At 49.1% G+C, this 11616-nt stretch overlaps 1 protein-coding gene across 1 annotated transcript; it reads right to left on the minus strand.

The window, feature by feature from the left end:
- Positions 1–7788: 7788 nt before the first annotated feature.
- Positions 7789–8139, minus strand: LOC308347172 (developmental pluripotency-associated 5 protein-like; the record flags this gene model as incomplete). The annotated part of the gene is made up of 1 exon (XM_080810299.1): positions 7789–8139. The coding sequence occupies one exon, from the start codon at positions 8137–8139 to the stop codon at positions 7789–7791; it is 351 nt and encodes a 116-aa protein (XP_080666425.1).
- Positions 8140–11616: the final 3477 nt, after the last annotated feature.

The following is an 11616-nucleotide window of genomic DNA, read 5'->3' on the forward strand; positions in this document are numbered from 1 at the left end:
AAAGCAACGATCACACAGTGACAGGACACAGTGACACTTGTCGGGGCTGCGGATTATCAAATTGAGTCACCGCTCACATATTAGTTGAGCACTTCTTGTGTGCAAGGCACCAAAGACACCCATTCATGGGCTTCAAGAAAGTTCTAGTAGAGAAAATTTGTTCAGCCAGAGGGGATCTGGGGAAATGAAGGCATGTGGGAGTTGCCGAGTGACTCAGGCGTTGTCAGGAATTGGGTCACAGTTGGTGGACAGGATAGAGCAGGAAAGCCATCTTTTCTTTTTTTTTTTAAAGATTTTATTTATTTATTTGAAGGAGAGAGAGAGAGAGAGAGAGAACATGAGCAGGGTGAGGGGCAGAGGGAGAAGCAGATTCCCCGCTGAGAAGGGAGCCCGATGCGGGGCTCGACCCGGGCACCCCGGGATCATGACCTGAGCCGAAGGCAGAGGCTTCACTGACTGAGCCCCTTGCATACTGGTTTTGAGGATTTATTGCGAAGCTAGTAGGAGAAGAGAGGGACTCATGGACCCGCTGCCTTCAAACATCTGGTCTACAATGAGCCTTAAACGTTGTCAACGGTGATTATAAGAAAACAGAATTAGAGCTTGGAGGCAAAGCAAAAGCAGAAATAAGCAGTGGTATCAGGAAGCTGTGGGGTGGGGAAAGGGGAGGGTAGATGCCTGGGGTCCGGGTGTTGCACCGCGGCCCATCAGAGAGGGTTGTTGAGGACTTGAGGGGTGGGAAAGCCGCCACAGTGAGGTCACTGTGCAGACTGTGCCTCGAGTGGAGGGGGAGGCAGCAGGTGGCACTCCAGCCTTAGCCAAGCCTGGCTGAGCATACGCAGACGTGTCCTCGGGATCTCTGGGTGGTCCCGGAAGGATTTCAGATCTCCGCACCCATGACTGCTCTGGGAGCACAGGTATCTTCCTACCTTAACCCTGACACAGGAAGTGGCTTCTCTCATGTAAGGACTGGTTCAGAGCAGAGCTGGGACCACAACCCAGATCTCTTAACCCTTCTGCTGCCCTACTCTGCACCCTCCTCGATCGTACTCGGAGATCTGGGGAGACTCCGCCAAAACCACATCCCGGAGACCCCTGTGCTTCGGGACTTGGCAGACCAGCCTTGGGATGTTCAAGTGTAGGCTTTGCCCCCTTGTCACTATTGGCATTTGGGGCAGGAGCCTTGGCTGCTGGGGACTGTCCTGTCCATTCTAGGATGTTCGGCATCCTTTGGCTTCTGCTCAACCACAAGCCAGCCGCACCCTTGAAGCTGTGACAACAGAAGGTGTCTCCAGACTTTGCTCAAAGAAACCTCTGAGGAGACACATCACCCCTGGTCGAAAACCTCGGCTCTGGTGAGACTGTAAATATGGTGGGAGATCTTCCCACTCTGTGTGACAGGTGTCACCAAACCTGGGTGATGCCAAGGAGGGAAGACAGAGCCAAGGAGAAGCCTGGCTCTGGCGTCATGGTGCCCGACTTGGGGAGCTGAGCCTTGTAGAGGGGACCAGGGTGCCTTTGGATGAGAACACTGAAAACTGGCCATCCAGCCCTGGCTTTCATGCTTGTTAGCCATGCGCGGCCATGGAAAAATCACTTCCCCTCTGTCTTACCACCTAGTTCTTTGTGTCTCAGGAATCGTAGTAATTTCTAATTTTTAAATGTGTCTCTCAGTGTCCTCCAGAGAAACAGAACCACCTTCCCTGGGCCTGTCTATTCAGTTCCTTATTTACATGTATTTTTTGGGTATCAGTCTTTTCCTCAAATCAATAGGTAGGTAGAGTGATAGATACGAACGTACGGACATGGAGTCACGGATATGGTTACGGATGTACATTTAGCTGCAGACAGAGAAGGGGAGATTTATTACAAGCAATTAGATCACACAGTTACAGAGGCTGAGAAGTCCCACACCTGCCGTCTGCCAGCTGGAGACACGAGGAAGCCGGCGATATGATTCAGTCCGAGTCCGAAGGTCCAAGCGAGAAGCAGGAGCTCCAATGGCCAAGGGCGGGAGAAGACAGATGTCATGTGGAGCAAAAGAACAAATTCGCCCTCCCTCCGTCTTTTTTTTTTTTTTAAGGTTTTATTTATTTATTTGATGGACAGAGATCACAAGTAGGCAGAGAGGCAGGCAGAGTGAGAGGGGGAGAAGTAGGCTCCCTGCTGAGCAGAGAGCCGGATGCGGGACTCGATCCCAGGACCCTGGGATCATGACCCGAGCTGAAGGCAGCGGCCCCTTCCTCCATCCTTTTGGTTTACTCGGGCCGGGATGGATTAGAGGTCCCTCCTGCAACAGGGAAGGGGCCTTCACTGCTCAGCCTCCTGATGGAGATGCCACTACGTCTCTTTCAGACACATCCTCACAGACATGCACAGAAACCAAGTTCTACCAGCTCTCGGGGCATCCCTTCGCCCTGTCTGGTCAGCCCAGAAGATCAACAGTCACAACATCCCCGTGTGAGGCTGTGGCTTTCCTGCCTCCAGGTGCCAGGAAGGGGCAAGGCAGCCACATCCTGGGGATTGTCGTCATCCGTGGTCTGCCATCCAGGGCGAGCACGGGGCGGGGGGAGCATGCACACGGGAGGCAAGGGGTGAGCGGCGCTCCATGCAGGGGACCTGCTGACCCCTTCCCTCCCCCTCCTTTTTCAGTAGTGAAGATGTGAGGCAGTTAGTGTGGGGGTGGGGAGGGAGGGAGACAGCATGGGATTTCCGAGTGACGGTTTAGTTCTTACGAGTTGTACAGTGCAATGATGCAAAGTTCCAGATGTTTTACCCGCTCCAAAATTTTATCTTGGAATGCACACACACACACACAGGAGCTCCAGTAATTAGTCGGCACAAAGTAATTAGTCCACGATGCCAGAGAATTCCTCTTTTGGGGTGGCTGAGGTTAGGGGAAGCGACTTGCCAGCTGCTCAGCGGCCTTCTGGGGTCAGATGCTGGGAGAGAAACATCACTGAAGTAACTTCCTCATTCCTTAAAGATTTTATTCAAATAGAAAGAGTGCCGCATCTGACGGCGAAAAAAGACCAAGGCAAATTACTTGGCCGATGAAGATGGCCCCGTATGGAGGCCCAGGAGGCCCAGGGACCCATTTCAAACAGGGATTAGTAAAAACCAAACAAGGGAAGTCGTGCTTGGAGAGCACTCCTTTCCAACACCAACGACCTTATCTCCCCTCTCCTACGGGGAGGACAGCTAACGCCGCTTTGATCAGAGCGCAGGCTGAGTGGCCGGAACTAACAATGTTGGCAGAAGTGATTAGCTGAGAATTAAGGGCAACATCTGGTCATGCGGGAGGTGTGGTGAGCGGGCTCACAGCCCATGAAACATCGTCTATTCTGCGCACCTAGCGGTACTTTGTAAACCAACCGTATTGATCCTGCCAAGAGGACGTCTATGGGGGAGAAAAGAGATGTGCTTGGTGTTCCTGGAAGTGCTTTTACTTGGGGCAAAGCAGAGCAGAGCCCTTGCATAGGAATAAGCAAACAAAAGCTGCCGGGAGCATCTGTATGCAGCCCTGTGACGTTCAGGGGAAAGCAGCCCCCTCCCTCCAAGGTGTTTAGTCTTGAGAGTGCACACCTGTCGATGTTTGATAGGGAGATAACCTGACTATGCTTGGGTCTTACTGGATAACCAGGCTATAAAATCGCAACATGTTTAGAGATGTTCTTACATAAAATCAATTAGCAAGCACTTTTGACTCCGAAGCAAAAGCCTCAAGTTACCCGCCCAAGTGAAAGCTTGAAGGAGGAAATTAACACAGATCGTTGACTTGCAATGGGGTTTTGTCCCAACGGACCCATCATATGTGGAAAACATTGTAAGTGGAAAAGGCATTTACTACATCCGATCTACCAAACATCACAGCTTACGTAGCCTGGCCTGCCGTAACCGTGCCCACAACACTCCCCTCCGCCGGAAGGTGGGTCAGTCACCCGCAGGAGGCCTGGTTGATCGTCGGGGGGTCGACTGTCTCGAGTCACGTGTTGAGGACGATCCTGAAAGTGACAGAAGGGTGATGGGTGCAGAAGGTTGTCAGGACGACTCGTCTGCCTTCCTGATCCCTGGCTGGTTGGGAGCTGGAGCTCACTGCCCGGGTCGGAGAGAGGACTGACCGCACGTCACTAGCCCGGGACAAGGTCCACATTCCGAATTCCAAGTACAGTTTCTACTTGCATACGTATCATTTTGCACCATCATAAAGTTGAAGAATCATCATGTTGAACCCATCCCAAGGTAGCAGATTTCTATAAACCAACCGAAGGCGCTCCTTACTCAGACACTTATTTTTGTACTTAACTAGGAAGAATTCCATGCTTAGTTCTAAATTTTGTCTTCCTGAACACTACCCTTGGGGACAGATGTGAGTCTCACAAGCTTCCCTTCTCAGGGTCTCCACTTATTTCTGCTTCTTCCAACATTCTGGTTTTCAAATCCTGTCTCCTCATTTGTTAGCTGTGTGACAGTGGGAAGCTGCTACGCCTCTCTGGGCTTCTGTTTCTTCATCTATAAAATGGGGTCATAATCCCGATGTGAGATACGGAACAGCTAGCTTGCGACACACCTTTGATAATGTTGGTTTCAGCCTCCCTTTTACCACATCTCATCAGTAAAAAAAACCTCCTGTAACCCTCGATGCATGCTTTTCCTTCTCTTGCTAGCCACAAGACCCCTAAAACAGTAATACGTAAAATCACGTGGATTATGGGCTACAGCCTTTAGCGGAGGACAACTCAAGGTTCTCCAGGGACATTTCTGAATAGGAACCAGGTCCCTGATGAAGTCCACAATCCACTAAATGAGAGCATTTTCCATGAAGATGATAACTGTTCTTAATTCCCCACACAAAAGAATGGGGTGATAGAATGTGGAGGTCCAGAGTGAATTTTCTCTCCTCACTGACTCTGTATAATTTTATCCACAGGAAAGAGACAAATAGTTAAAAGTCTTTGCCACCTGAATTCCTGAATATTTTCTCATCTTATTTTTTCCCTGGTAATGTTGAATGGCTTAAATAATCCAGATGCATCTGAGGCAGGATGGAAAGCTTTTGAAAAGAAATTCATTCTGAGATAGAATGCCTCTGTTTTCCTATAGAAGGAACAGCTCGTAATTGGTAACTTTCAGTATGCCTAAAGTTTAGAGAAGGTCTAATAATGGATTTTGTCTTTATTTTAGTTTATGTTGCTTTATGTCTCCATTTTATGTCATTTAAGTGTTTGATTTCTAAGTGTTATGGTATTTTACTGTTTTTCTAATGTATCCACTTAAAAATGAAAGTAGGTAATTACATAATCTTGGGTAGGTGAACTACTTTCTAGTTACGACACCAAAGGAATAAACCACACGACAATACAAATCTATGTTTAATGCACATCAAAATATTTCATACGTAAAATTAAAAGCAAATGGCTAATGAGGAGGAAGAACTTTAAGGTATGTGACCATCAGAAGTGTAACGCCCTTAATTTTAAAAAAGAGTGTCCTCTTTGGGGACGCCTGGGTGGGTCAGTCTGTTGAGTGTCTGCCTTCAGCTCAGGTCATGATCTCAGGGTCCTGGGATCAAGTCCCACATCGGGCTCCCTGGCCAGCGGAGAGCCTGCTTCTCCCTCCGCCCCTTCCCACTGCTCGTGTGCTCTCTCTCTCTCTTCCTTTCAAATTAATAAATGAAATCTTTAAAAACAAGAGTCCACTCAAAAGTCAAGAGGATATAAATGAGCCAATAAGTAGAAGAAAATGAATAAAGATGTGAAATGAGTACTTCATAAGGCAGCGTAACAATGGACTGATCAGTATATGGAAGTTTCTACAACTCCAGTGATGAAATAATGTAAATTAATACTGGGAGACAGTATTTTTAGCTCCTTTAATTGGCAGAATGGTTTCTTTTTTCAGTTGTCAATCTAATGTTGGCCAGGGTGAAGAAAACAGGAATATTCATGCGCACCATTACTGGGGATGGACTGCAGAAATGATACTAATTTCCTTTAACCCGTAATTGCTCATCTAATAATTTACCCTAAGGAAACACTTACAAGGATCTCAGCACAGTGATATTTATTATAGTGCTCTTCTGAATGGCCAAGAAAGAACAAAAAGTTAATATATAACCAAAAGGGAATTAGCTAATTGAATTGTGTATTTAGACAAAACTACTCAGCTATTCAAAATGACATTGTAGATCGTCTCAGTCAATCTCTTCCTTTGAAGTCTACTCAGATAATTAAAGTAAAAAGGCAAAATGTTGAGAGATCAAAACAAGCCAGCTTATGAGAGTGGAGAAAGGACAGTCAGCTAGGTCATGTGGGAGCCAGAAATGGAAAGCAGCTATCCACTGAATATAAAAAGATTGCACTAAATATAGTATGATCTTGAGTTTTAAAAACCAATATGCATAGAAAAAAAATTACGGGAAGAATCCCTAGTGGTAGAATTATGGAGGACTTTTGCTTTCTGTTTTCTCAGTTCTCTGTAATGAACTAGTACAGTGAAAGTAGTAAGGCAAAATTTACATTTTAATAAAGAAAAATAAATGTGAGAAGAGAGTACAAATTTTAAATGAAAAAAAAAAGAGCCTAAGATCCTAAATTAACCCTTATGAAAAGGTGATTATCCATATTAATGGGAGACTATTTATAACCCCACAGACGGCAATAACATGGTTGGTAATTTTCTGAGTGTTTCAAGACAAGGAGTTCTTCTGCCCTGAAATTCACTATGTTTCTTCCTGGTGGACGTAGGCAATGGCCATTTAAGAATATATTTAATCTTTAGGAAAGTTATCAATACTGGTAAACTTTTTAAAAGAGTGCTTTATATTTTTAGAGCAGTTTTAGGGTCATAGGAAAACTGAGGGGAAGGTACAGAGATTTTCCGTATGCCCCCTGCCCCACATGCACAACAATCCCACCCCCACCCCTGCTCTCTGCATCCTTCGCCAGCGGGGGACAGCTGTCACAATCCATGAAACTACCTTGCACAGCGTTATCACCCAAAGTCTATACTGGGGTCACTCTTGGTGGACCCCTACAGGCTTGAATAAATGCATCCATCTTTGGGGTAGCTCGCAGAGGACTTTCGATGCCCTGAACATCCCCTGGGTTCCAGCCGATTTGTCCCTGGCGACCACTGATCTCTTTACTGTCTCCATAGTTTTGCCTTGAGACAGAATGTCCTACAGTTGAGATCAGACAGTATGGAGCCTTTTCAGACTGGCCTCTTCAACTTAGCGATATGCATTTTAGGTTCCTCTATGTATTTCCCGGCTTGAAAACGCATTTCTTTTAAGTACTGTGTGATATCTCGGCATGCAGACGGCCTCGTCTCCTGAAGGACATCGTGCCCACATGCAAGTTTTAGCAAGTACGAATGCAGCTGTTAGAAACATCCACGGGCAGGTTGCGGGGCGTAAGTTTTCCGCTCCTTTGGATAAATCCCAAGGAGCACAGATGCTATATCACACGGGAAGAGTTATGTGTGGTTTTGTAAGAATCTGCTGTGCCATTTGGCATTCCCATTCGGATAAGTTTTTAAAACTTTTATGTACCTATTAAAGTCCGTAATCCAAAAACATTGAGGAATTTTTAAAAAATAATTTTATTCTTAATTAGCAAACCTGGGGGGAAGCCACATGAGGACTGAGACCAAGGCGGAGACCCAGAGATCAGCTGGTTTTTCCTTGTCAGACTGGAGCAGACTTTCAGCCAGACCACACGCATTCCGCCTCCGGAGACGGTCTACTCTTCAAATCCTGATCCCAGGTAGGCGGGTGGCACACTGGCTTCACCTCCTCCAAGGACCTAGCTCTAGGGCTTTCACGGCGTCCTCAATTTTGAGCATCCCTCGTTCCTGTCGTGGGCGGTGCCACTCGGCCATGGACTGGAGCATCCACCTGGCCCTGAGCTGGTACAAGTAAGAGCCATAAACCATGACCTCCGTGAGGTCCGAGGGTTCCAGAACCTTTAGCTCGAGTGTGACTTTGCTCACTCGCTCGGTGTGCGGGATTTGAGATCCTGCTGGGCCAAGCAGAGCCTCCAAGGGCTGCGTCTGGACCTGCAACACATCGGGATCTTTCAAGTCTTCCAGACCTTCTACCCATGGTGGAATATCTTTTCGTTCCGGTAGCGTCCCCATCTGGAGCGCCTCAACACTAACCACGCTCTGACCTGGGCTAGGCCTGAGTCACCGGGGGCCTCTGCGCCAGAAGCAACGTTGAGGAATTTTTAAAGAGATGGGCAATGATCCAATGTGCCAGGAGATGCCTGGGTGGCTCAGTCGGTTGGGTGTCTGCCTTCAGCTCAGGTCATGATCCCGGGGTTCTGGGATCGAGTCCCACATGGGGCTCCCTGTTCAGTGGGGAGCCTGCTTCTCCCTCTCCTGCCTACTGCTCCCCCTGCTTGTGCTCTCTCTTTCTCTACTAAATAAATAAAGTAAGATCTTTAAAAAAAATAAAATGCACCAGTAGTTGGGACGGGATTCTTCCTCATAGGAGCTCACTGTATCGTTGCTTATAAACACCCTTTTCTCCCCAACTCCCTCCCTTGTCCGCGTGCTCCTGCGCCTCACTTTGCCAGAGCACCCCAAAGGCCAGCTTTGTCAGAGTCCCTGTTTTGTCCCCAACACACAGTCACAGTTGGCCAGCAAGAATGGCCTTACTTTATAAGGGCACTGACCTCAAAGTGAATTTTTAAGAGATGCCTTATGCTCCCACTCCGATCTTGTTCTTCAGGAAAATAAACATCCATTAAAGCTTCACTTCTTTGTGTGCAGGTGGGGTCCAGAAGTCAACATTTAAGACGCAGGCCTCCCTGGGAGGGAAAGACACACCACCATAAACACTGTCCTGTGGTCACCTGTATCAGGATATGCTAACCTGTCCCCTTCTGTGGCCCTGAGAGAGGAGGGACACCGGTGGCCTTCGAAAGACGAGAATCAGAGATTTGGAGGGTTGCCAGGCTGGTTCGAGGAAGACACAGAGGGGATCCTCAGGACGGCACTAGATAGCTCAGCGGGAAGCTTGCCTGGACAAGAGACTCGGGAGAAAGTTTTGGAGCAAAAGAGCAACACTGTTGCTTTAACTCCCGACTGGTCAGGGCCGTTCCCAGGAGGTGCCCCTCATCTTTACAGTTCATCCCCGCAGTTTCTGGCTCTCTCTATTCAAACCCAGAGCAGTTGGGAACCCGGAGCACCGTCCTCGCGGTGGGTGGGGTGGGGGAGCGCCAAGCGGACCGGCCTTTGGGGCGGCTGCCCTGACGTCCCCTGGCATGGGGCCAAGCTGTTCGTGCCAAGAGTCATAAATCAGCCCTTTCAACCTGTTGCGGTAAAGGTGGAGAGCAGTGACTTTTCCCGGCCGTGCCTGCAGCTCCCGGCTGAGCTCCTGGCTAGTTAGACCTAGAGGAGCCAGGGAACAACCTGGTAAAGATTGTGTTCTCTGCAACGCATCCCGAGAACACACTGCTCTGGTTTGGCTGAAGCTGAGAGTCTCCTCCTGTCTTGGTATTTTGCTGCCGAGATCAAGTCGATGGTATCTAACGTCTAGTCCTCTCCCTTCGCCTGAATTTGCTGAGAATACGTCGCAACGCAGGCCTGCCGAGCATCTTCCCGTCCGCTCTAGGGAAAGGGAAAGAGAGTTCGTTCAAGCCCTGGGCTCCTCGGGACCTGTCAGGGATCACCTTCCTAAGAGCATTTAAAAGAACTTGCAGTGAAAGTTCCTGAACACAAGAATGGGCAGCCATACATAGTTATCCATCCTTCTGGGGGTATTAGGAGAATGTCCTCAGGGTTCTCTGGGCCCACTCCCCTCTGTTAGGGAGGATGCACACCGTGGGTATAGCAATGGCCCAAAGCTCGGTGGTGTAAGACAGCAAAGGCTCGCTTCTCGTGTCAAGTCGCCGTCCCGGGGCCGCTGGTGTGCGCTGCTGAGACGCCCGGACCTCCACAGGGACACAGCCCCGCGCCACAGACAACGTGGGGACGCACACACCAGCTCTTGAAGCTGCCGGGCTGGAACTTCAGCGACCGACACTCACGTCTCTCTGGCTGGAGAAAGTCGAAGTAAGATTGTTTGCTCTACCGAGAGCGTCGAAGGAGGACGGCAAACGTTTGTGGAAGGATGCGCCCTCTTCGTGGCTGGAAGAGACAGACCTCATGCTCCTGCGGGCTGGCAAGAGGGGCCCTGGGCAAACGAAGGGGCAAGGGTTGCCTCTGGACCAGAACCACATACTTTACCAGGTTTCCTTCTTTTTTTTTTTTTTTCTCCTCCTCCTCTTCTTCTTCTTTTTGCATTTTTAAAAAAGATTTTATTTATTTCTTTGACAGACAGAGATCACAAGTAGGCAGAGAGGCAGGCACAGAGAGAGGAGGAAGCAGGCTCTCCGCTGAGCAGAGAGCCCAATGCGGGGCTCGATCCCAGGACCCTGGGATCATGACCTGAGCTGAAGGCAGAGGCTTAATCCACTGAGCCACCCAGGTGCCCTTCTTTTTGCATTTTTTAAATGGAAACAAATTTCGCCAAAGATTGACATTTTGGCCATCTTAAAGCATCCAGGCCCCTGGTGTTTGCACGTTCACGAAGTGGTGCAACCATCATGCTACCTAGTTCCAGAACATTTCCACCACCCTCCCAAAGAAATTCTGTGGCTAAGGAGTCACTCTGCACTCCCTCCCCCAGCTCCTACAGCCTGCTGATCTGTGTCTGGGGCTCTTCTGGACACCGTGGGTAAGTAGAATCGTACAAAATGTAGCCTTTCGTGCCTGGCTTCTTTCACGTAGCGTGATGTTTTCAAGGTTCATCCCCGTGGCCACACAGAGCCTGCTTCACCCCTTTTATGGGTGCGTAACATTTCCCGGCGGGGATAAACCACAGGTACGAGGATATTTGCCACCGACATTTGGGTTATTGCTACTCTTCGCCTGTTATGAATCGCGCTGCCACGGACATTCATGGATAAGTTTTTGTACGCACCTATGTTTTCTGTTCTCCCAGGTGTGTACTTAGGAGTGGAATGATTAGATCATACGGAAACCCTCAGTCTAACTCTCGGAGGACCCGCCAGACTGCGGGGCACAGTCATTCGGATTCCCACCAGCAGCGTGGGAAGGCTCCAATTCTCGCACCTCCTCGCCCACTGATTTTCTGTGTCTTTGATCACAGCCTTGAGGACGTGAGGTGGCACCTCCGCGTGGGTCTGATTTGCATTTCACGGGTGACCGCTGACATCCAGCATCTTGTCATCCGCGTTTTTTGTGAGTCATTTCTGGGGCAACGTTTCAGAGCTGGAATCGTGTCCAGAGCTCTCTCCCGCAGCTTCGGGACCTCTGCGTGCATCACCACATCAGCCGCCTGAAAATCTGGAGAATGGGCTTCTTCCGTGCAGGCTGGCAAGTGTGTGCCCTGCTCGGGCAAAGCCCCCAGCACCCCCAGCACCCCCAGCCGCCGCACGTTGTCCCTTGGGAAGGAGTCTCTCCTGTGTTCCTCTTTCAGGGTCTACTGAGGAGACGGTCAGAGCAGCTGTGCCTTCTGGTCTTGGTAGTTCCTCAAACCCAGTTTCGTTTCTGCTTATGACGGTCTAGAATACTCCCGGCTCTATTTAAAACCATTTCAAGCCCAGT

Source organism: Martes martes (assembly GCF_963455335.1).
Source record: "Martes martes genome assembly, chromosome: 8".
Lineage (NCBI taxonomy): Eukaryota > Metazoa > Chordata > Mammalia > Carnivora > Mustelidae > Martes > Martes martes.